Source organism: Haplochromis burtoni, unplaced genomic scaffold (assembly GCF_018398535.1).
Source record: "Haplochromis burtoni strain Fernald_Lab_line unplaced genomic scaffold, NCSU_Asbu1 Contig_37, whole genome shotgun sequence".
Lineage (NCBI taxonomy): Eukaryota > Metazoa > Chordata > Actinopteri > Cichliformes > Cichlidae > Haplochromis > Haplochromis burtoni.
In genome coordinates, this window is record NW_024582398.1 from 1,453,630 (window position 1) to 1,480,006 (window position 26,377).

The 26,377-nt window shown below is 40.6% G+C and overlaps 1 protein-coding gene across 5 annotated transcripts in view; it reads right to left on the reverse strand.

Moving 5' to 3' along the window:
* Nucleotides 1-26,377, reverse strand: part of pald1a (phosphatase domain containing paladin 1a) — a 56,879-nt gene that overhangs the window by 28,239 nt on the left and 2,263 nt on the right. The window contains exons 1-18 of one of the 5 annotated variants that reach the window (XM_005919577.3): nt 24,064-24,347; nt 18,040-18,234; nt 17,735-17,837; nt 16,595-16,774; nt 16,019-16,183; nt 15,772-15,932; nt 15,098-15,173; nt 14,363-14,517; nt 14,172-14,268; nt 13,880-13,984; nt 13,441-13,536; nt 13,222-13,356; nt 12,215-12,331; nt 11,695-11,874; nt 11,354-11,551; nt 10,903-11,043; nt 10,739-10,810; nt 3,429-3,569 (exon numbers count right to left, since the gene is read on the reverse strand). In XM_005919577.3, the coding sequence (XP_005919639.1) occupies nt 3,429-3,569; nt 10,739-10,810; nt 10,903-11,043; nt 11,354-11,551; nt 11,695-11,874; nt 12,215-12,331; nt 13,222-13,356; nt 13,441-13,536; nt 13,880-13,984; nt 14,172-14,268; nt 14,363-14,517; nt 15,098-15,173; nt 15,772-15,932; nt 16,019-16,183; nt 16,595-16,774; nt 17,735-17,837; nt 18,040-18,224 (2,307 nt within the window). In that variant the 5' untranslated portion in view covers nt 18,225-18,234; nt 24,064-24,347. The other 4 variants (XM_005919576.3, XM_042219735.1, XM_005919574.3 and 1 more) reach the window with 4 other exon arrangements.

The window sequence follows — 26,377 nt, forward strand, 5'->3', positions numbered from 1 at the left end:
TAAATGACAAGCATAAATCCCTAGTGGCTGTAACATATGAGGTTATATTAAAATCAGTGATGAATGCAGGCCTAGCTGCTAGCTAGACTTTAATAAACACTTTAAACATATAAGCGATTGTAATGCGCAGTTATTTACAACCACGGGAAATCCTTTAAAAATAAATCAGCTTCTAAATAGCAAGTGAAGGACAGCAGCCGCACATAACTCATCAAACAACTTCAGAAACTCCCCAAACATGCGTTATTTCCCTCAGTGTGTATCTCCACACATTTACACAGCTATATCTCAACTCTGTGTAATAAGTGTCTGCACAATAAGGTCACCACATCTGTAATTTTGTGGACAGTTGCTGCTGAATAATATATGTCATTAATCAGGCTGGAAGTTATTAATAAAAACAACCTCCGGACCTCCCACCTCGTGCTGGATCTAAATAGAAGCTTCTTCTCAGTTCTTTAAGCATCTCACTCTGGTGGGCTCCCCACTTTTGTCAAGTGGTACCCTTGAGCCAAAAGAGTATAAGAGACAGGTGACGTTGAAGTTCAAACTTGACGTTGAAGTTCAAACTTGCACAATATTAACTCCAAAGCAAAGAATCTTTGCTTTAACCTTACAGCAGGATTCCTCAGCTCACTAGTTATTTCACTTTCTTTCTTACTAATCCTGTGCTCTTAGTAAAAATTAATCCTCCTGTCAGTGCCTGCGGTGGTCCCTTCAACCTCTGTGAATTTGGAGTATTTAGCCAGTTACTCCCCCTTCTTCTTTCCTAAAGACATTCACTACCTTACCTCAAAAAAAAAAATCCTCACAGCAATCTCCTCTCCCTAGAAATATTTTTCCATTGCCCCGTCCAAACCGTGAGGGCCTTTCTTTGAACACACAAGGAGCCTGATTTGCCACTCATTCAGTCTAGTTCTGTGCATCTCTGTTTTCTCACCACCTGTGTGGGAAAAAAAATCAATATGGATTAGGGGTTGGGTTTTTGGACAATCTCCAATTCTGCCACTCACTCCTCTTTCCCTTTAATACCATCTCGATGGAGTGGGTGGAGTTTAGTGATCTTCGGTGATAACGTTTTCTGTGAAGTCACTCTTTTAAGCTGCTTGGACCTATAAATCAGACAAAGTTATGCAACCTGCAGTCTTGGGTCTGAAAGGTAAAGCATGGCATTGAAGAGCTAACTGATGAACTTGAGACATATAACCGTTGGCAGAAATGGGGTTCGGAGATAAGGCGCATAACCACGATGCAGCCCACAATAGGCAAACAAACAAACAGAGCCGGAGGGTGGACAGAAATTATATCTTGACTATATAAATTAATAATTCTTGAGTGATAAACAAATTGTTAAAAAAAAGCCCCACTAAATCCAAATAACACTGAAGTGTACTCCAGTGTACACAAATTGCCGGAGGTGATTTTCTAATAAAATCTAAGCTGGACAACAAAAATCAAGGCCACAGTGGCTGCAGGAGATGAGACGAGATAAGTAAGAAGAGAAGAAGAAGACAGAGGAAGTGAGGGGGAAACTTCTGGAGTGCGCTGACCCTGATGTTGCAGAATGCATCTGCAACCTGGGGTCAAGTCTGGTCAGCAGAAGCAGTTTTGCAGGCCCTTTGAGAAGAGACATCCCCTTAGCCTTTGCTCCCCCCAAAGCCTCCACCCACCTTCCTTACCCCTCTTCCCAGGCCCCTCTGTGAGCTGGTGAATGGTTTGTGTCCCAGTGTAAATATAGTTTTTCTCTATCAAAGACATATTTTCCAACCACTGTCAAAAGGAGAGGAGGGTGCTTTAAGAGAGGGGGAGGTGAGGATAGAGAGAGTGTATGTGTGCGTGTGTTTTGGGAATGGGGGCTCCCTCCCTTCTCTCCCCCCTCTTTAGTCTGCTGCTGCCTGCCAGTTCTAGCCACATCTGGCACTGTTTATCACCTGGCCTGCTGGTTCAGGCAGAAGGAAAAACGCTGGAACAGGAACACAGTGCCAATCTGAGGTCCACTGTGGCAGCTCTACAGGATAAATCTGATTAACAACATTCTGGTTCTTTTTTCAGACTGGCCATCATTTACTCCTGTGACAATGATACCGTATGATACTACCTGCAGAAAAGTTAAAACCAGTACACTAATCCAAGCATAACAAAACATAAAAGGCTATTATTGTATGTAGTGTGCATGAAATGCAAATACCAGTTGCTCTTTACTCTTTTGTGTAGATCTGACTATCACTTAGTTAGTTTTGAAGTCTTTTCTCTTTGGCTCATTTCAATAAACCCTTACCTGCTCCAAAAAACTCCGTTGCCCACTACTCTGCAGGATGTATTAGTATTCAATGCAGGGCTATAAATCATGCAGCCATTTGTTCAGTTGTTTTTTCTTCTGAATACGTTTGGCTAACACAGGACCTTGTTTGAAATATGACTGCAGTTTTTTGCCCCGAGGGAGATCTTTTTAGCAGTGTGCCCACATGATCAGCAGCTACAGTTATGATGTAGAGTTTTCAAACCAACTGTGTTTATAAGTGAGAGCTAACAAACATGCCGAACGCATTGTTTTTATTCCTGTTTTTTTTTTTATTCTCAAGTTTTATTACCTCACAAATTTAAACTGCAAATTAAATTACATTGAGCACTTTTACTAAGTTCAATCCAAATATACAGTTACATTGATCCAAACGATTATAAAGTGAGCTGAAGGGAATCTTTTTTTTTTCCCGTGGAGCCTGACACCACAGAGTGACAAGCAGGCAGAGAATACACGTGAAAGACAGATTTCATCGGACAACGAGGCCCATTGAAAATGTGGAGACAGCACTGAGTGCAACCAGCATGAAGGGAACAGCTGACAGTGCACAAAGGCACCATGATTTGACTGCATTACAAATAGCTAAAGCACAGCATGAGGACAGACCCTGAAACCCCTTTTACAAACTGCTTCTGTCTTCTTTATATTTTGCATGGAACACCTTTCATATTGTTTTTTTTTCTCCTTATTTCTTGTTTTTAAAGGATCTTTTTTTCTTGAAAGGCATTCAATGCAAGTAGCAATGAAAGCAGATTAGAGCCACAGGATATGCAACCTTACACCAAGTGGACCATTACTCTTCATCAAGAGATAAAGAGCTCATAATATTGTCATTTCCTGCCTTTTCTGGTCCCACTCTATTCCATTAAGACCTGAAAGGAAGTTCACCGAGTTGCACAGTGGATCCTTCTCATTCATCTCTGCGGGGTTTAAGGTGAAGCTATAAAAACTAGTTTGTGCTGCCATCTATGGGACCACGTGCAAAACTGCACCGACAATCAATAGAGCACACAAATCGACATTTTTGCAGATTTGTTTCAGCCTCCTAAGAGAAAGAAAAATGTTTCGGATCTATTTCACTAAAAATGGATGCCCCGTGTCTTTAGGACAGAGTAATGTGGCGTACCTGTCTGTAAGTGCAGATGATGATCTCTCTCAGATGGTAGTGCATGGGAGTCATAGTCTCGCTGACAGTGTCCAGGGCCATGTCCACCTCCCGCTTCATCCTGTGGCCATCAGGGAGCAGACGCACCAGCTGCATTACAATCTGGAGAGAAGAAAAAATAAAAAAGCCTTGTTTTAGAGTATGTTTCCAACACAGATATTGAAGTTATGATAAGACTGAAATATTTAATCAGACTGGCTAAATCCACTAAGACAGATAAGAATATTTTTTTTATTGAATCAGCATGATACTGCAACTAGATTCTTTTTAAACAACATTGTAGAAAGCTGTTTATCTCATTCAAATAAAACTGGGATTGGTGCTTTAATACGTTATTTTTACTCTGCATTTGCGTTTGAAATTCAACACTTTGCATCACTGCAATGAAAAAGCATTAAAACGAATACTATGACTAGCTTTTAGTCTTCTTGTTATTTTAAGCAGCAAGAAAACTAACAGCTCTTTTTGCAACACACAGCTTAGTTTTTAGAGCACGGCCTGTCAGTCCTGACCTAAATGAAACGTTGCTGTGAATGTATGTCAGCATGCTGATTTGTGTGTTGACCTAGTGGAAATATGGAATGCTTCCATCACCATGTTTGGATGATGTAAAACTACAGCGCTGTGTAGCAGGTCAGCTAAAAGCCATCTTACTAAACTTTGTTTGTAGCCCCTCTGTGACTTTTATACTAACAATGACATCAAGATGAATACAAAGTTAAAAATAGGGAGAAAACTTTTTGTCCTATTCAGAGTCATTGGCGAAATACACAAAGAATGCCAGTTTACACCACAAAAAGAGGTGACCTGTTATCAGTCCTATATTAACTAACATGCCTTTTAATTAACTATAGGTCGATGGTTTGTTTGCTTAATGCAAAGTAGGCTTGTCTGTCCTTTTAGGTCAACACGCTAAGTTAATTCCTGTTACATAAAATATGCAAAGATGAAAAACCTTAAAATGATTATTGAGCTCATGTTGATTCAGACGAGCCTTTTAGCTAATACTGACACAGTCTCACTTTTTACCTGATGAAATGATGCTGCCGAGTTAGAGGTTTCATTCATTTGGAGTTATGTTTGGGTTCAACTAATGGCTCTTCAAATAGTGAAGATACAAAATATTATAGCTTTTTAGCGTCTAGATGGATCACTAAAGGCTGCCTCCATAGTGGCTCCAATCAAATCCCTCAAAATTAGTTGATTTTTTTTTTTTTGTTTAAAAAATTTAATTAAGGCAAAATTCTACCTTCCTATTAAGAAAGTCTTTTGAGTTATCTTAATATTTCATAAATACAATGGCTTATCACACACGGTCCTGCAAAAAACAGCTGTACCCCTTCCTGATTTCTCAGTTTTTGTCACAATTACATGTTTCATGTTTCATCATGGAACTTATTTTAATATAAGACAAAGATAACCTGAGCAAATAAAAAATGGAAATATTTAAATGACGATTTCATGTTTTTTAAAGATGAAAGCTAACTAAACCTGCCTGGCAACGTGTGAAACAAGAACTGCATCTCTTGTTAAATCATTAATTAATTGTGATCAATCATATTTTTTTGGAAAACTGATTATAGCTAGAACTGTTGAAACAAAAAATCACTTAGACAGATGATGTCTGATAAAGTGGAGTAGGTTAAACGAACCCACAAAGCAACACATCATGCCACAATCTAAAGACATGCGGGAACAGCTGAGAAGTCAATGACATCAGCCTGGAAACTGTTACAAAGCCACGATAGGTCATTATCCACACTTGGACAGCATTTGGAATTGTGGCGAACCTTCCCACGAACAGCTGCCCTACCAAAGCTACTCCAAGAGCGCATCGACGACTCATCAAGGAGGTCATAAAAGAACCCAGAATAACATCCTAAGACTTGCTCAACAACAATGGCCAAAAACAGCATCCATGAGAGAGTTCCAAGGAGAAAATCACTGCAACAAATGTTAAACTTTTTGGAACGTTTGAGTCACATCATTACATCGGGAATAAAACGAACACAGCTTTTCATAAAAAAGAACATCACACCAACAGTCAAACATGGTGGTGGTGTGATCATCTGGTGCTCCATTGCTGCTTCAGGACCTGGACAACTCGCTGTAATTGATGGAACCATTAAATGTGCTCCCTACCAGAAAATCCTGAAGGACGAAGTCTGGCTATCACTTTGTGGCCTAAAGCTCAAGCGCACCTGGGTTATGTAGCCGAACATGATTTGATGACCTTAAACAGGCTTTTTAAGCTTGCAAACCCTTCAAAGTGGAATTAAATTAATTCTACAAAGAAGTGAGGGCTAAAATTCCTCCACAGCAATGTGAAAGGCTCATTGACAATTATCAAAAACACCTTGTAGCAGTTCTTGTTGCCAGTGGTGGCTCAACCAGTTACGCTGCTTTTTAGATAAACTTTCATGGGATTTTATCAGTAAGGTGCCCAAGCAAGTTAGGGCATATGAAATGTCTCCTCTGTATCATCATTTTGATACCAGGTTCATCTTCTGAATGCAATTCCTTCCAGATTTTATTTATAAGTAATTACCCAATGCTAACCTTTTCTTCATGTCCTTTGGTGCTGAATTGAATGTGTAGAGTGCTTTTTTATGGAATTAATGATGGAATGGAATTTATAGGATTCAGTTTTGGAACATTTGCCCTACACACTTGCTATAAAGACCTATGAATAATACCTTATGTATAGCAGTTTTTCAAGACATTGTTACAAAATGCTTTACACAAGGCAAACAACAAAAGTGGGGATAAAAAGCAATACAAAAAAAATAAACAGAAGGAACACTTAAAGAGCTTATTCTGCAACTTTAAATGCAATATTTTAGATCTTATTTTGCCTCTTTTTCTCCACTTCTCCATTAATTTTCATGAAATCTGGCCTAGTAGTTTTTGCATAATCCTGCAGATAGATAAACAAAGAGTCACTGTTTCAGTTTACAGGGGCTTTGGGGAACTGTTAAAAAAAGGATTGCTGAGTGTAAATGTTTTTTAAGGTGCTTCATAGACCTGAGGAGGGGATCAGAGGATTACCAAGCAAGACATCAAACCAGGAGAGGATTATTTAACTCCATGCCAGTTCGTCTGTTGCATAATGCTTTGGACCTCACAGACGTAGCAGCACCCTTCTTCAGAGGCTAAACTGGAGGCAGACAAGGTTTCCGTGGTGACCAACCAGTGTATCCCAGAAACTCCGGCAGACATGCTGCTGTGATTGGCATGTGGTATTGTGCGCCTGCCGAGTATCGCCTCTTTCTGTGCGTTCATGTTTACAATGCTATGGCCTAAGGCAGCAGGTTCCAACCACTGATTCATTGTCACAACTCTGAATCACGAAAAACAGCCAGAGGCTCCAATTCACAGACACCATTCAGTCCAGTAAAGAAAAGCTTCGGCTTTTGGCTATGCTGGGCCAAAGATTTCAATCACATGTGCAGAGAAAACACTAAAGAGAAGTGTGCAGTACCTCTTTGTGAACAGACAGCATGGCATACTGGTGATGTGATTCATTAAAATGGCCACATGGGGGCAGGAGATGTTTACAAAAAGCATTACAATGCCCAACTAGAAACTGCCAGAGCTTTAGCAACAAAAAAAAACAAGTTTAGACAAAAGAAAATGATCTCAACTCTTTTGATAAATAGACTTTGTTTCAGTAGGACGTTTTGCCAAAGTAGGGCAGTTTGTCAAAAGCCAGCGTAAAATTATCCTACTGGTAGGACGGTTTGCCAAAGTAGGATGATTTGTCAGAACACCAGCTGTGATTTAACGCTACTCCGTTTTCATATTTGGAAAATAGGTAAGTATTAGCACTTTATTGATGTGGATAGTTGATTTTCTAAGCCATTGTGAGTGTTTGTTCATTTTAAAGTGAAATCCTTATCTGCTTTTTGCACAAAACTGTCGAATTTGCGGCTTTGGTTAAGTCTGCTGTCAAGTTTTTGGACAAATTTGATGTTACCGTCAAAGTTAGCAAGTTTGCAGTGCATTCTTGCTGAGTGATAAGACTATTAAATTCTAATTCGTTAATATCTGTATGGTATGTTAAGTCTATTTAGGTAATGTGGTTATTTAATAGGTTATGTGCATTGTTTGCTGCACATATTGAAGCTCAAAAGAAAATGTCTATTTACATATTGAGAAGAAATGGGAAGAGATTTACTCGTTCATTTCTGCTGACTCCTAACCTTCCGGCTATGACAAGGCTCAGAGGCAAAACCTCGGACAATATGTCTCAAAATTCAGACTAAATGGTCAGAAATTTATTGTTAATACTAACAACTCATATATTTAGTTAAATTCATTTGTAAATATTTTTGATGAAGATGGACAACTCTTTTCTGGAACCAGAAGATTAGTAAAAACTAGGGATGGACCGATCCAATATACAGTATCAGTATCGGCCCGATCCTGACCTAAATTACTGGATCGGATATCGGGGAGAAATAAAAAAATGTGATGTAACTATGACAAAATGCTGCAGGCCCGGATGCACTGTCTACACTGGCTGTCTCTCACCCTTTACCCATCCCTGTTGCTTGTCATGTGTTTCTTTGGTGTATTAAGAGTTTTTTCATGTGCAGAGGTGTTTTTTTCTGTTCTCAAACTGATCTCCCTGTTGGAGCTCAGTCTGGAGGGAGTTATTTTTTTCTCCTTATCTTTCCTCATGTTGTGCATTTTCCATGTTATACCCCTCTGACCTGTCTTCCCCATGTGATGTTTGTGTAATGTATGTATGGTCGGAAGGGTAAGATGGCGCTGGCACAGCTGGCAGCCTTAACCCAATGATCAATCAATCAATCAATCAATCAATCAAAAGCACTTTCACAAAACTTGCAACATGGCGTAACCCAGCTCATGACCTTAGACACAAAGATAAAGTTATTCTTTATACGCTGCACAGCTGCCTCTTCTTCTCTTCTTCTCTCCCCACTCCCTCTCCTGTTGCTACTTCAATCATGAAACTGTTCAATGATCAGCTTATCGGCTTTTCTGTCGCAAGTCCCGTCTCTCTTGTTTCTTTATCGCCCACTTTCCACCAGAAAGACGAAAACAGTGAATGAACAACAGCAGCACGTTTAAGCTTGATAAGCTGTTGCTAGAATTTATTTAATATTACTTTCTAGTATCAGCTGATGTTTGCTGGAGCCACAGCCGTACAAGCTGCTGGGCCATGATATTGGTTTGGATATGGTTTGGTGCGAGGGAAACATGAAGATCATCTGAATCATCTGAATCATCTGAATCATCAGAGCATTAAGTTTATTAGATTGGTCAGCATTCCTGAACTATGAAATATTTTGGGTGCAGAGTATTTTTTGCATGAAGGTATAACAGAATAGCTTTAGTGTTTGGTTTTTTAAAACTTGAGTATGAACTTATACAAAATGCAGCAAGATATATGAAAAAAAAAACAGTTTTATTGATTATAAAACACACCAAATCGAATTCATATCGGTATCGGCAGATATCCAAACTTATGATATCGGTATCAGTATTGGACATAAAAAAGTGGCATCTCTAGTAAAAACCAAGGACGATGCCACGAGGATCTTTCATGAGTTTTATTCATGTCCAATTGGAGGACACGCTGGCATACACGAAACACTAAATGCAGTGTGTTCCAGATTTTACTGGTTTAGTATGACAGTTGAAATTAAAAAATGAGTATGTATTACCTGTTTGTATTGTAGTTAAATAGTGTTTAAAATAAGCAAAGGTTTTTTGCTTCGGAGCGGGTAATTTGACGTGTAGGATGATTATTCTATCGGTAGGACGGTTTGCCAAAGTAGGATGATTTTTCAGACGTCGTCGTAAAATTATTCTACGGGTAGGACGGTTTGCCAAATAGGATGGTTTGTCAGAACACCAGTCCAAACTCCGCTTCAGGTCCCAAAGTCAAATGAACACTGCCGCATCACTGAGAGTTACAAACTGATTTCATTCTTTCGTCTTTCAGCTGGATCAGTGTAGCTGCTCTACCAGGTGTAAGAATTAAGTTTAACATCCAGGCATCCACTGTTAAAGTTCATGGAGTTAGAAGTTAGCAGGAAGTTAGCTCACTAGTTTCCACCTAAACATGATATACCATGATCTAACTGAGGGATTTCTGAAAGAGACAGAAAACTAAACAGCAGTGACTTTTTTTGTAGGGTTACTGAAGTTGGGATAGCTGGTATATAATGATGTGCTACATGATCGCTAGTGACACAGCTATGTTAGTGTGATATATAAACACAGTGAAGCAGGAGGATAAAAGCTAACTTTTTTCACTCGATAAAAGTTAGCGTGAGGCTTCCTGATGGTTAAGGACAAATGCAATCGCATGGCAGGATGCTGTAAACGGACCAAACTTCAGTCAGGAGAACAACTGAGATAATCCATCCACGATACATGGTTAGTCATTAATATACCAATGCATGGGTGAGCTGTAGTTATGGTACATCGTAGGGTTTTAAAACTGAGAGAGGCCGACAGTCATGACTTTTTTTAGGGACTTGTTCAGAACCAGATACAAAGCATTACAACATGTTAAAAACCAGAGCTGTAATAAACACAGAGTAGTTTGGACCCGGACGCAGGGTTCATACGTCATCACTTAAAACCCGGATAGATAGCTGTTATTTCCCAGTGTATTTTGATTCCATTAGTAGCATGCACAACCAAAAACATCTCACCTACAGGTGTTCTAGCTTCATTAACCTGTGTTTAAACAAGTATTCAAGTGTTGCATTTGACCATCAAGATTAGATTATCTTGTAAATTCAGCACAACAGCAGAACACGTATCAGGTAAGAGTAGATCTTAGCAAATTCACCCCAAGGTCAGACCACTCGGAGACTGCTCATAACAGTTAACATATTAAATGTTAAAAAAAACAGTTCATGACAACACAATTGGAAAATGACTCGAAATGAGTATGACTAGTTTGGAAGAGTTTCCAGGAGAAAATATCTTCTTCTGAAGTTTGCAAAGTCACATTTAAATAAACCACAGGACTCGTAGAGTATTTTTTAACTGGCCTCAGCATACCAGCTCAAACACCTCATCACACTCAGTTTTGAGTGAATAAATTAGTTAATTTCCAAACAGATATATTGTTGTAATACAGGTAATTCAAAGGGCTGCTGACTAATCTCAAATTCTCTGTTTTAGTTTATGTAAACTTATGTTCATTATGCAAAGAAATTGAAACTTCAAGATGTTTTTATGCGTTTACAAGCTGGTGAAGATACTGTTTTTTAAAGTGCACATACCTCAAATTCTCCTTTTGTGTACTTAGCATCAGGAACACTCACAATCTCATCTTCAGCAAACTCAGGAAAACCCTGCAAATGGAAGCCAAGTTTTTATTAGTTGAAGTGGTTTTATACAGAGTGGCTCTCAGTAAACATGCAGACAACTCAAATATTCAGCTCACATTAAAGTGCCAGAGAGTCAGAACGGCGACGACCATAGCGGTTGTGGTCCTGCCTTTGCCATTGGAGCAGTTAAAAACAAACGCTGAGTGGGAATCCTCGGCCAAGGAGCTCTTCATGCCCTCCAGTAGCTTATCAAAGTCCTGCAGATGGTTAAACATACAAATATTACCACAATATGTCTTTATTTATGCAGATTTGTATTGATATCACATGAAAAAAATGAAAAAAATATTAAATATAACACATAAACAGTTTTGACAAATTGAAATCTGGTTCTATGATTATTAACCACTAGAGGGAGCAAAAGTCTTAATCATTCTCAGCTGTCTTTAATCCAAACACCTATCAAATGAACCAGAAGCGGTTTCTGCCTCTTGAGACTGCATGTTTGAAAGGACGCGTGTGTTTGTACACACACGTGTTTACACGCACAGGCTGACACATCATTACCTCCTCTCTGGGTGCGCTGCAGTCTGGCAGAGGGATGCGTTTGCAGACAAGGCCCTGGTGAGAGCTTTTGTGCTGGTTGAAGATCTCCTGAACAGTCAGGCAGGTTTTAAACATCTTCATCTGTTTCTCCTGCTCAAGGATCACCTCCAGCCACTTCTGCGCTTGCAGAATCTCCTCCTTTAGGGATGTTTCCAGTTTCTAAAGGAGGAGGATACAGAAATGTTTTCACTTGTTTTGAAGAACAGACTAAAATCCTTGGGACATTCTTTATTTATTCAACCTAATATAAAAGCCATGAAAAACATTTAAAAAGACAGAAAAAATAATAATTTTCTCTGTACCTCTAGCAGCTCTGGGTCAGATGAGGGGATGGAGATGTGTTGGTCCAGACACGTGGGTTCCCTCACAGCAAAAATCTGGCCATTTCCTTCTAACACCAGCTCTTCCTGTAGGTTGACCCACAGCACGTGGGTGTGCTTCCTCTTTTCATCCGTCAGATGGGCCAAAACAGCTCCAGTAGCCTGCACGCAGCAAGTTAAGACGATTAGGGCAAGAAGCTGGAAGTCCAGTGTGAGCGTCTTGAGGTGGGCGAGTGGGAAGTAATCATGACTCATTCTGCTGAGTCTGTTTGTACTTATGAATAAATCCGACTGCATAAATGCATACTGATGATAACTATTACAAAACTGTCGGCTGAATGTTTAAATGATTTTATTTTAAGACAACTAAAATATCAAAGTGTGTCTTTTAGTAATTATAGCAAAGATTACAAAAACATTTCTTTCTTTCTGGATCAAATTAAAAAAATCTCCCATTTTTCTTGCATTCATTTTGATTAAAGTAGGACATAATCTGCTGCACCTCAGATGTTGGCTGAGCCACTCCATAAACAGGCATCTTGGGCACTCGTCTGAAGTTAACCGCCTTCATCTCTTTTACTGTGCTGAGCACGTCAGGAGCCAAGTACTCATCAGCAACCTGCACACACACAGTCATTCACAGCATGTAATATACGGTGCTTTTAAAGACAGATAATCACAAATACAAATGAGGGATCTTGGATGAATGCATGAAATGTGTTTTCATACCAGCAGCTAGCATGGTGGCTTCTATGTGGAAATGTATTTAGTTTAAAGGGGTAAATGTAGGGAGATGATGATTAGATCATAACAGATTTAGGGAACTTGTTCAGGAATATGTTTACAAAGAAAAAGCTAGCCAAGGACATAGACTGAGACTTTCAGCTTCACACAAAAATATCCAAGCAATGATGCAACTCAAAACAAGCAGACTTTGCAATATAATATTTCTATTATTTCTTATTTTATCAGTTTCTTTTAAGCTCAGTCTGCCAACATGTCTCAAAACTATATCTGAAATATGCGTTTTATTTAACAGCTTCTGATGCAAAAACAGGAATTAAATGACGCACTATTGCCCCAAATCCTCATCTGCTCAGCGCAGCCACACAAACCTAGCGACCTGGTCAGTTAGTGTGTCGCCTTAGTGGCACTGGTGACTTTTCTGTCTTCAGCCTGTGGCTAAATGTTGTATGGATTGTGACTGATTCTTGTAAATGTGTTCTGTGAAACCTAGTGGTGTTTTTATGAGGTTTAATCATTTACCAATGTGCTACAAATGACCATTTACCTATTTGCATTGTTATAAAATCACAATAACTGAAAGAACGGACACAGCTTGACATTTTCAAGTTAAAAGTTTACAGAACACGAACAAAAAGATCTGCAATGAAAAATAGCCTATAAATCAGGCTCTGAATGAAATGCGAGCAAAGAGCACATCCTTCCACATCATCAACAATGTTAACAACAATGATATTGTTAAATATAATAATCTGATTTTCCCACCAGCACTCGGGCTCCTTTAGTGACCAGCTCTGCCGGAGCGGACAGCTCTGATAGATCCATGCAGGCCAGTAACCTGTACAGCCAAGCATGGCAGCACATCCACTGGCTGAAGTTCGACACAAAGGCAAGAGGATACTGCAAAAAACAACACATAGTTACGACTTACAATTTCTTTTTCATGGTCCCAGAGAAGACATGTATGCTGAAAAAACTTTTTACCTGCTCATGAAGGTATGCATTGAATGCAATCAAGTAGAAGTATCGCTCCAAGCTCTGCATTGTTCTGTTGAGAAAGTAGTCTTTGGTACTGCTTCCCTAAGAGAGGAATAAAAGCTTGATTATCTGGTCACAGTAGCAGCTTCTGCAAGGTTTTTATAATTTTTCTAGTAAAGCACTTTAACCAAACCTACTTTAATAATTAAGCTTATTTCTTGAAAGACAGGAAAAAGATCAATTAATGATATCAACTTCTCAAGTCCTCTATCAGCTCGAGAGCTCTCACTGATAAAAGACGTTTATCAAGGCTGATTGTGCTCTCACATGTCTTCTATTAAGCAGGACATAAACTGAGCAGTTTATGAGCCATTTATAGTACAAGCTGCTGCTTTTAAAGAGAAGTTCCAAGTTACAAACGTCAAAAATTTATATCATTACTAACCTGAATTTGATAATCTTCACCAATTCCCTCCAGCTTACTCTTGTTCTCATATATTGCTTCTTTTATGTTGTGCATTTCTGAACACAGGGCAATCGCCTGGTCGACCTGTGAAGAAGGAAAAGACAATAAATCACATATATGAACAATTTGTTTTTAAATACCTGTTTGGGTAATAAAATACTTTGTACCTCTCGTTTTTGCATAAAATCTTTATTTGGGACCTACGTGTAATTTATTATAATTTTTTTGTCTTTCAAATCATTGTTATGTAGACAGACATTATCAGCTTTACCTCTTCCATGACCTGCTGTCCATTAGGCAGCTTGTTGATCAGAGACTGGATCACCTGGAACAGTGGTCTGGGTTCTGAAGCAGCTGGCTCCTCAACTCTGACAAAACAAAACAAATATTTTGCCTTTATAAAAAAAAAAATTAATTAATAAATACTTGTCATTGATTTTCTATTTGATCTAGACTTCTTACTGGGGTGGAGGCTGTGAATCACCCCTGAGGCGATTCATGACAAGCGTGCCCAGGATCATGGCTAGGTTGGTGCGTCCAACGCCCACCTGGCAACTGAACAGCAGAGCAGGCAGCTTCTGGGATGCACCAGGGCCCAGAGACAAGCTTGGGCTCTCCTGGAAAACGATGCACATAGATGAGAGTTAAGCTATTTTCACACATGAATTGAAGACAATGTCAGAAGTCCCAAATGCCAAGTTGTGCAACAGATCTGCTCTTACTACCAAGTGACTGACTGTGAGTGACTAAGATTTACTAAAACAAAGCTCTGATCCAAACAGAGAAAATGAATCCGCTTTCAAACCACAGGGAATGGGAACGGCTGCTGCAAGCCACTCCAAAAAAGGTCACAACAAGAATAAAAGAACATCCTGTATGAGTGAAGGGAAGGACGGAAACCAGACAAAGTGGATGACCAAAGAATGGACATGAAGTGAGTCCTTACTGCCTTCTTTTGGGGGACTTATCAATAATTGATTACACATACAGGACAGATAATGGCATACATGTGGATTAAAAAAGCTAGCGTTACTTTCTCACTACCTCAGTGAAAAACTCCAGGCGCTCTCCAAAGCTCTGGCCATGAATAACTTTAATGGCGCATCAGAACAAGATCCAAATATAAAAAACAAGCCCAAAAAAGGACTATGTAACAGCTGGGTTTGTAGTGTGATTGGCATTTTTACATCTGCTTACCCTGAGTATGTTAACAAATGCATCAAAGTCTTCTTCCAATGGTGCTCCTTCTGTGGGCAGTGGCAGTCTGTAGTACCTGCAAAACAACACACTGTCACCCAGAGTTGAACCTGTCCCTGTGTATGTTGTGTCAATACTGCCCTTATGTAGGTCAGAGCACATAAACATATAACCTTAAGACTTTACAGCCGAGCTCCCTAATGTTGTGTTTCCTAATCTCATCAGATAGAAACTATGCCTTTTCCGGCAAACTGCAAAGGATGATGGGAGAGATTGAATCACAGGATGAGCCCAAACACCTGCACTTTGAATCTATTTATAATAAAACATCCTATCGTTTACGAAACATAAAGATTAAGAGTAAATGCTTTAGGGCTCTCCTATGGAAGTAATACATTCTCTTGGCCTGGATACGCAGCGAGCGGCTCACAACATCTCAGCAAAGCCGACACCGCAGATCTGATTGCAAACAGGATGTTTCAATCTGTAGTTTTTACGCCCCCGTTTCTTCTCGTTTCCAAAAAAACGCAGGGCAACCAGTCTTTGCACAAACAAGCACCACTATTTATAACCTTCCCTGCATGTTCAGCAGCAGGCAGCCACACGCTGCTTCGTGTAAACTTGTGCGTGTGACTTGAGGAGCTCAGGCATAATAAAGGAACAATGTAAACAACCTGTAGGCCGGCATAGTGAACATCGGCCTCTTGTAGACCTCTTCGGTCACATGGATGTCCTCCTCGCACGTGATAGATATCTTCTGCGGCTCGTCTTTAAAGAACTCGATGTCATTGTAGACGTAGAAGACGTTTTCGTTGAGCTTGGCGAAGTCATGGAGCTGTGGAGCGTGGATGAAAGGAGAGTTTTAGTACTGTTGCAAATGACAAAAAAAAATCAGGGATTACGCATGAGTTTGTCTCTCACCTCCTTTCTGATGGTGAGCTCCAGGCTTTCCACCCTCTCCTCTTTTTCCAGGTCATGAAGGTTCTCATGTAGATTTTCCTTCCTCCTCGGGGTATATGGCACAAAGTCATTGTCCTTGTGCAGGAAAACAACGGGCTCCTCTCTTACACAGACGAATATAACCTCCTGTAGGAAGGAATATGGGAAAACAGGCCTCCTTAAAACGACACTACTTTTAAAAATAGCTGGAAACAATTTCTCGTCATATGACACTGAGCACATGAATACAGAGTTTTAAAAACCCGATGTATAATTTTGTCAATTTCATTTTAATTGCGGCCGGTTTCTAGCTGCTCTAAGTAGAAAGATTCATTTTCCACTGGCGCACATGACCACAACTTTCTGTTTGCTCAGTTCTGCAATCCAGCCACAGCCTCCACTGAGCACTTGACTCCTCAAATATTTACTGACAACACGGAGCGAAAGAGGCCAGGCAGAGCTAAACTGGCACCAGCACAGGAAAATAGGATCTACAGAGAAACCTATCGAAGGCTTAAGAGGAGCACAGTGAAATTGTGCACAAGTTATAGCAGTGACCTCTTGTCCTTGCGCCTGGAGTCTCTGGAGAACCTGCTTGAACCCAGTCAAGCTGGGCTGACCCATGCCATACAGGGGGTAGGATCCTTTCACTTGGCGGAAGTTGGGCGCCCCATAACTGCCCGTGGTGTTTAGGACATCAGCTTTGCTGTAGACATCCTGGACCATGAAGTACTCCCCCTGGAAAGGAGAGCACATATAAATCTGAACTGAGCCAAACTGTTCCAACTTCCAGCACAGCCTTCATTGGGAGAGTAGCAAAGTAAACATTACAGTGGTTGACACGGTGTTTACATGTGGAAGTGCTTTGTGTCATCGCTGCAAGATTAAGCTAGATTTTTGTCCTCTGTGTTTGCAAACAACACCAAAAAGATAACGTGCGGTTACTGTGTCGTCTCAGAAAGTTCAATCTATGCCCTCCCGCCCAGATCTTTAGTAGACCTGTTCCCTACACTGATCCAGAGAGCTTAACGCACTGAAACAACAAATACAGACACCCTCATGACCATTGGACTTTCCAGATTCTTCTTATATTTACATTATATACATATTTACGTGTCTTTCCCATTTCTAGTTGGTATTTCAATTTGTTATATCAATATGAGTTAACAGAGGAATAATATCAAATCTACTGTTTTAAAAAGAGCTCTAACTTACTATGTGCACAATATACAAGTATATAAATATATAAAGAAGATTGATTAGTAGTTTTACTACTTTCAATGTCAGCATCAGCCCCAGAAATCAAGTTTTAATCAGGTATTAGGCGTTCATAACATTTCAGACAAACATTACTGGTAGAAAGAAAGGAAGTCACTTTTTAAGGAGATTTTCTCAAGACTAAACTCCTGACCTCTCTACACATATAAAAGGAGCTGTGAGTTAACACTGACAAAACACTGCATGCTTGAACTACCACAGCACAGTTGACAGAGCAGATCAAAGCCTTGAGAGGAGGGTGACAACATTCCCGTTTTAATGGCTGCCTCTGATCATAAAAAAGCGCATGACAATGTTCCTACACCACTCTGCAATTTGGACATGTAAATGTGAAAAAGAAAGAATGGTGAGATGACTCCACAGCTTGCTGTGACAGTGTTGTTCTTTGTCGCAGCTACAAGAAGAGCACGGCACCCTTACCTGCACGAGGTAGTGCTCGGGCAGAGTGTCTGATATCCGACCGACTTTGTAGTTGGTCTTGAGGATGTCGTCGTGAATCTGAAATTCCTGTCTGCAATTATATCTGCAATGCAAAACACAAAACAAGGTGTGGATGGTGCAGAGAGGCCAATTTAATTATCAGCTGCTATTTGCTTGGTCTGGGTTGACAAAAGAGATGATAACGGGGGCAAACACCGTGGCTGGAGGGTGAGGGGGGTGTCACCTCAGCGATCAAAAAGGTTTCACACCCGACTGTGAGGACGTAGATTCGGGGAGGGACTTACGTGATGACGACAGGTGCAACTTTGTTGGTGATGATGGACTTGGCCTTGTTGTTGTGGATGTTGACTGTCTGGAAGGGGCTCATGCAAAGAGACTGCTTGCTGTCAGCCATCGCGTTGCCATGGACACTCTCAAGCGGCGACGCAACAGAAACGGGCTGTGGTGCGGCACTGGCAGTTGTACCCATGCTCCACAAGCTGCTGTAAATGGCATCGCAGTGGACTTAGAAACAGGAAGCAATCACACACGAACGCACGCACACAGCGGCGGAACATACAATAGTGTGTATTTGGAGAGTGACATCATTTACAAACATACTTAAGGTGTGAAAAGTTATTCAGTACTAGTCTCACACTAAGACTAGGAATGGGTTAGAAAAAAGTGTTACTCACCAGCGTGTGCTACATAAATAGAATTTTGAATTACTATGCAGATTTTTTTTATTTTTCACATCATGAAACATTTTTTTCTACGCTAGCATCACGGCTGAGGATTGCCCACCAGTGAGCTCATTAAATGTGACACACAGACAGCGAAGTTCCTGTAATAATAAAGAAATACATACATTTCAAAAGTGTGACGAGTTACACTTGAGCAGGCTTTGCTTGCTTGCTTGCAGGTAGGCCATATGTGTACAGGGCAAAAGAGGACTGGATTTGCTCAAAACCATGCACTTTATTAGATTTTTCAAATGTATCTGAATTAATAAACAATAAACAATAAACAACAAGGCTAAAAATTCTTAAAACTGACGGTGGTCTGTTATATTGGCCCCCAAAGGCCTTCTCTGTATCTCTCTTGTGTTTTGATACAGTGCTGCCATGAGGTTATTTAGGGTTTCAGGAAATTAGGTACTGACATTCATGGTCGCCAGAGGATTCGCTATCTTTGTGAGTGCTAAATAAGAAGACCGGTACCATTCTCATATCTGTAGAATATAGAAGAAGTGGAAACACAGTTAAAGGCTATTATGATCTCAAAGGGTCTGTTTGGAAGGTTTTTAACATGGTTAACCAGAGCCATGGTAATCAGTATGTTTGGATGGCACTGCTCTTAACATATAATCAGATTGAAAGAATCTACATGTTGAACTATATTTTTTCTGATTATCACTGCAGTTTTGCAATTCTTACACGGCAAGCATTCGAAGCTGGATATAGAAAAAATCTGCTTTTATTTTAGCCAAAAAATTGTTTTATCACATAAAAACCGCAGTATAATTGTATTCAGGATATGTGATCAAATAAGCTGAGCTATCATGTATTATGAAAAATATTATCAGTGGTAGTTTTCCGATGCATAGAGCAAGGCTCAGCCAATAACTCATAAAATCCGCCTTTTTAGGCTTAACCATTAATTTCATTTCTCTACAGTTTCATCGTGGTCATAGTGGTAGGGGTTCAGAGTCTCCAATGAGAGCCAGCCAGGTTTCAACAAAACCTTTTCTCCTCTGAATAAAAACCAAGCTTTCCAGGGAGCTCTACGGATAAACAAACAAAACTTCTGACAGCCTAGCAGGCCACACCATCAGTGCTCATTAACATCGCTTGTAAGACACAGCTGGCTGGGAACCTATTACCCCTAACTTAAATGAACAGAATAATACATTGAGTCCCCAAACACAATCAGAGAGAATGAATCCAACAAACACAAAATCTACCGAATGTCACACAGTTCAGCCGTATGGAAGCTTAGCCTTCTAGCTGAGCTCAAAGCACCTCTGTGTGATCATCAGTTTTGAATAGAGTGGGCTCTCAAGGTGCAGAGAGGCTGTGGGTGAGAGAAGTGCCGCATGAGTCACAGCTACTGTCTTCTTTGTTGCTTCTGAAGGTAAGAAGGTAGGTCAAGCCTTGTACTCGGAGACTTTTTGATTCAGCAGAAAGATTCTTCTCACAAGCATAACGTGTTTCCTGGTTTGGATTTTTTTTAATGTACAGTATAAATGGTTTGTAGTTCAAAGAGTTCAAATAATCATAGGATTTCAGTAATTATGCTTCTATCAAATAACAGCTGCGGGAAAAGACTGAAGGCAAAAGAGTCAGAAGCCCTGCCCGAGTTCAATAGGAGGAAGCCAAGTTTTCAATGCTGTGCTCCAGCAGCTTCACAAATCTATTTAAGTCCCCGTCACATACCAAAAGGTTCTCTGTTAGCATAATTTTGTGGCCACCGCAGGAAACGTAACAAAAAACACTCCTTGGCGTAACAATTCAGTAAAATATAATATCTTACGCATGAGATGAAGTGCAATCTGTGCTTCCAGAGCCCTTTCTTTGCTGCTTTCTTTCTGCCATGGTCCAAAGGAGTGTGAGAACTTGGCATCACATCCAAAAAAAGAAATCTTCCTTCTTTGAATCCACTCACCCACCCCCAGTCGGAGGGAAACACCCCTTGTGGGAGTTCAAAGTGCCAGGCTGCTTGGCATTCAGGCAAAACTTCAGAAGTTATACTTTTCAGACAACGTACTCCTCGTCTTTGCTCCGTCTCCTGACTGATGTTGGGGAATAGATTCATGCAGGAGACTGGAGTCTCAACGGAGGAGACCAGGGGAAGTAGCAATACATCTGGCAGCCAGATGGCTAACGCTTAGCTTTCTTTCACATGGGCAGGCTATGCACAAAGATAACACACAGCTGACTCTTTCCAACGGACAACACATGAAATGATAACTTTATTATTCACTTGACAGAAGCGGATCCACAGAAATATTTTCATTTTTTTTCAAAGCTTTTTAACTTCTGCTTTTATCTCATAATTTTTGCTTATGTTAGCAGGAAATTGCAATATTTCTTCTCTTTCCTTTGAAACTTTTATTTTTAATGAATAAGGGTGGCATGAACCAATCTATACTTGCAAATTCGACGTGTAGGCTACATAAATGATACAGAAACAAGCTGTGGTAAACATTGTACGCCCAAGTATACCACAAGATGTAGCAGATATAAAAGTGTTGCCAGTTTTGGATTATCCATGTAAGATATGCCCATTTTTTTACAGAGCATTCAAGCTAGGAATACTGTGGCATCATGCCACCCCACTATTCTGTATACAAGCTACGAAGACGGAAAGGGGGGTGGCTTTGTTGCTGCGCATTTAAGCCATTGGGAGAGATAGTAAAAGAGCCAAATTGACAGTAGTAGAAAGACATAGCCAGCACTCCGAATGCTGATGGTTTGGACATCACATGGATCTGATTCCAAAATAACGACACACGATGAAAAATGAAGCACATTTTGCAGGCCTGCTGCAGATTAGTGTGAACAAGCAAAGGTGTCATTAAGAGAGGTCTTTTTAACACTTTTAAGGCAAACCCTTCACCTTAACGAGTTTTGCTTTGTTCTTCTCTTAAAGTAACGGGTAGAAACAGACTAATTTCGATCTCTGTCCCTTTAAGGGCATTTAATCAGTAGGTTTCTTTTACCCACCACCACAGTTATGTATGGCTCTGTGGTTTAGTGGAAGGCCATAAAACACTGAAAACTGATTCTCACATTATATTCAGCCACGCACTAGAACTTCCTAAATCTTATCGCATATGTGATGTGGTTGTTTGCGAAACATCTGATAATTGAGGATACGTGATACGTTGCTTTGACTTTTCAGCAAGGAAATGGTCACACTGTAGGCTCTGCTCTCTTACTTTGCAGCCTGTCACCACTGCTGCAAGACCACGGTGCACGCACTTTGATACAGACGTTCTTGCTAGACGCAATAGCAGCTCTTCAACTGCACTAATTTCAGCATGGGCAGACCTGGTCTCCGCCCCCAGGCGGGCAGCCGGGGTGGAGGCCTGTGTAGAAATAGCCCTCAGTCATAAACATCCTACTGGCAAGCCAATCAAGGCAACTCATTAGAGAGGCTGTTTATCCCACACATCAACCAGAGTAGTACTGCACACACACTGAAGCACTGCACTGATGCTGCACTGTGTGCGGGTCCGATGAAAGATAAGTGGAATTCAATGAAATAAGTAAATGCACACACAAACAAAAACAATAATCTTGAATTCAGCTTTCTGTGTTTGTGTAGGAATCTGCCAACAAAGCTGTGATCAGCTGGTGAAAGTTAACCAGCGGCACTAATATTTAAATTCAAAGACAGCATAGTGGGCTTATGACCATGGAAACCAGAAGCTACTGCCAGCCTATCAGTACTGCTCCATTCAGGACAGCCCCATTTAAATTCAGCCGGTGTCCCAACTTTGCTGTAGCAATGTCTTCAGACAAAAGGGTCTGAGCGCAGACAGGAAGGAGCTTGCAGCTGCAGGATGCATCTGTTGGTGGCCCCGAGGAAGGATGCAGAGCACCCTTTATTCATACGAGATGCAGGGGTTTAAGAGAGATGGGTATCACTTTGTAGTGCGCAGGAGATCTTTCAACACAACTTCCCACATTGAGGTTGAGAGGAGAGCCGCCAGCATGTCAACAAAAGCCACATTAAAATTCTAAATTCAATACAAATTGGCATCACCTAATTCATAATCAGGGATCCTGTGTATTTTCTGGTCTCCATGGAGGCCACTCGTTCAGTCTGAAAATGTTTAGGCTAAAAGCATGCTGGGTACACAAAAATAAGCTGATTTAGTGCAATGCAGTCATGTCGTGTCTGGAAATAGCCACACAATATCCCCATCAACCATCTGATCTTCTGTGCACTAACTTAAAGTATGACATCTGAATGCTAATTTTATTTAATAATAACAATGACACATTGTCCCACTCTCTCTCATCACAGGCTAGACCGAGAAAACCCTTCGACCAAACTCAGTCACACCCCCACACAAGCTAAGGAAGCATAAGCACACCTTGACAGGAAACGCTTACATGTACTCTCTGAAACTTCCTCCCTGCAGCTGTACGCATATTTCACCAACGAGGTTAAGGGTTGCAGGCGTGATTCCACAGGACATTGCTAGTTCCTGCCCTAAAATGTCAGTTCTGCACGGAAATGAGCTCAGTGCTTCCTCTGCAAAAAATCTTTTTTGTGTTTTCCTTCAACTGTTCCAAAAACCTCATTGTGAATTTGTGTCAACTTGTGACTTTTGCTAATCATTGTACAAAAGAAATAGCCCGGCGATGTGCTCAGAAAGAGCACACTGTGGTAAAAAGAAGCTGCGTGCTGATGCATGGTGAGAGGATGCTATTTTCAAATCTGATCAAATGTGTGAAATAGCATTTCCACTGCAAGAGTTAGCATCCAGAGTGACAGCCGAGGTGCACGCACTGACTGGACGACATCTAAAGGAAATGGCATGTAGCACTAGTAAGAGCTGAAAATCCACTGAGACACAAACAAACTCTGCTTCTGCTACTGCAGTGAGACAACATAAATCACGAGTAACCTTTAGCCTTGTGCATTCTTGCTTTCATCACAGCTTGACAGTGAGCTCCAGCTAAAAAGGGTTTACAAATCTATTTTTAAAAACCCTGTCTGTAATTTATTTCATCTCAAGATGCCAATAATATCTTCTTATTTCAAGCCTGCAGTGGTGTGGTTTTCACTTTTTGTAAACCTCAGTGTCTGGCCACAATATTCTGGCAGATCTGCCGGTTCAAGTGACAGCAGATAGATTTTACACCGAGTTGTTAACATGTTACATTTTGCTTGCAACTCGAGCTGAAGTGATAAACTTGTGTAAGTGCAAACAGATCTTGACTGAGCAGCATTTTGTAAGATGGTCAAGGGTGTCTGAATCATTTTAAACAGGTGCTGGTCACTCCGGCAGAAGAATGAGAGTGGATAAACACTTAAGAGGAGAGCTTAGGCGTCACATGCCATTAAGAATGCAGTCCATGTAGCTATGTGAATATCAGCCATGACTGGCATTATCAAAGAATGTGGTAAACAGATTAAAAAGATATTTTACATCTCTTAAGTCTCATGTAAAATCACAGCGTGCATCTAAAGAACAGCGCATGCCATTTCTTTTGTACCTCTTGAAAACATACTGATGACACGTTTTGCGACCACAAACCAGCAAAAGGAGTCAAGTGTCACAACAAAGAAAATGCAAAGTATGACAACTGTACCTGACATTCAGCTGCTCATTCCACCGTCCGAGAGGTGCGCGAGTCTCAGAGAAACACAATCACAGAACAGAAAATAATGGGTTAAAAAGAACCAAAATGACAGCTCTCCGGCAGGCAAGCAGTCTCACTCAGACATCCCCACTGGCATCTCTGTCTGTTCTGTGAGGCAATGTGTCTCTGCCTCCTGATCAAACTACAGCAGGCGGCAGTCTTGCATCATTAACATGTCCTTATAAAGCAAGTCAATGAACATGTCCTTCAGTAAGGACAGATCCCAGACAGCCACTGAGTAGGAAAAGACGTGAGTGTGCAGGGAGGTGGGGTGGGGGGGGGGGGGGGTGGGGGGGGGCCGGTCCACTGTTGGTTTGTTTGTCACTTTTTTGTATGCATCCCCTGCACATGAGGTGCAAGGTTGCTGGGATTTGTGTGTGTATGAAACTGATTGCGCATGTGTGTGTGTGTGTGTGTTTGGGGGGGGGGTGAAGAGGATGTGGAGGCGGACCCAGAGGCTTACTCACCATCCACTTCGCCATCCAATCATAAACCGGAGCCTCCTGCCGGCACAATACCTTCTGAACGCACAGACCTTTCGGCAACTGTATCAAACTAAACCATCACTTCTTACACAAATTACGAGCAGATGCAGCAGTAAACCCTCACTGTAGAATGTAAGGTACACTTGCAACACCGACAACATAAGCCTAATTCACTGCAATGCGCTAATTACTCCATTCATTAGCAGTTAACACATGTCATGCCGAAAGTAAACAAGCTTACAGCTGGGCAAATACTTAGATTTAAGCTTGAGTTTTAGCTGTAAATGCTTGCGTGCTGTACCCTTTGTAGTCATAACACTGAGGGTATGTCAGTTCAAACAGCAAGCATCCTAAGGTTTGAATAAGGCACGAACACAGCCAACAGCATCTGCTTGCAAAATACCTGTATCGAAATTCTGCCAAACGTACCCATTTGGGTAAGATTTACACTTAGGACTCCAAATTATTAAACAAAACGGCCAACAACATCGGGCTTATCGTCTGAGTGAACTGCATGTGAGAATGTTTTCTTACAAAAGTATGTGCGATCACAAATCTGTCACAAGATAATGTCCACATCAAGCTGATTTGCAAAAGTGGTAAGTGGTTTTTTCGAGATATGGATGTAAAATCTACTGCTGCCACACCTGTTCCTTCCTTCCTGCAGCCGCGCAGGCCAAAGATTCTGATGTTCTTGCAACACAGTGAATGTGAAACCAAACCCTCCCATGGCCCGCAAACCTCAAAACATGAATGAATCCACCCAGGAAGTGAGAAGTAACAAATATTCATTTGTTTTTCGGGGGGGAGATTTTGTAATAAACTGTCATAAAGCTAATGAGTGACCCACCTAGGCACAGGCTCATGCACCTTCCCTTTTTTTTTAAATCAGAAAAAAAGCATAATTTAGAATAAGAGGATATTCAATGGCAGACTGAAAAAATATCCTCTCTGCTTAATGTCCCCATTGGAAAAGGACTGTACGGCTTTTATCACCTCTCTTGTTCAAATCTTTTCTCAGGCCTGGTGTCTGTCTTATCTCCAGAAAGCCAGTTTGCTAAGAGCCTTGTAAGAGCAATTGTAAGGAAGGGGGAAGTATTTCACCTGAGACAAGTTCTAAGCTTCCAAACACATTAGAAATGAAATTAATGCTTTCAGATAGTCTTTTCATCTTTCTCACAGCACAGGGACACTGTTCCCAAATCAAAATGTTTCCCTAATCAATCACTGTCAAGTTAAAAATAAATCAGCAGCTCAAAGCTCTTGGGAAGATGAAATGATAACTAATTACAAATACACGTTGGCATGTTCTGGGTGGACGTCCAGTGCAATATTCTCTTGAGTCCATTGATCAAATATGACACCTTGTGGTAAGAATTAACAACTGCATTTAGATAATTATCTAATTTCCAAAACACTTCTTTTCATTCAGACAACTATTTAATCACAATCAGAAAACAGTGCCCACTGGGAAATTAATTAATTTACACCAAATGTCCTCTGGGTAACTTTGGATATGACCAAAATTATATTTACTGAAAGGCATGCCTTCAAATATTTTGATATTATCAATTTTTTTTTTACATCAAATTTTTCTTAGAATGTAAGAAGATCAAAAACATTTTTAAATGTTTCTTAGCAGGTCTTAAAATTATGTAAATACAATTAAAGGAACAACAAGACATTGGAAGCAGTACAGCCTTACTGCTTCCAATGGAATTAAGATGATTAGGAGCAGCCAAGTGCTTGTAATAAAAAAATAAGTGATAATTAGCAAC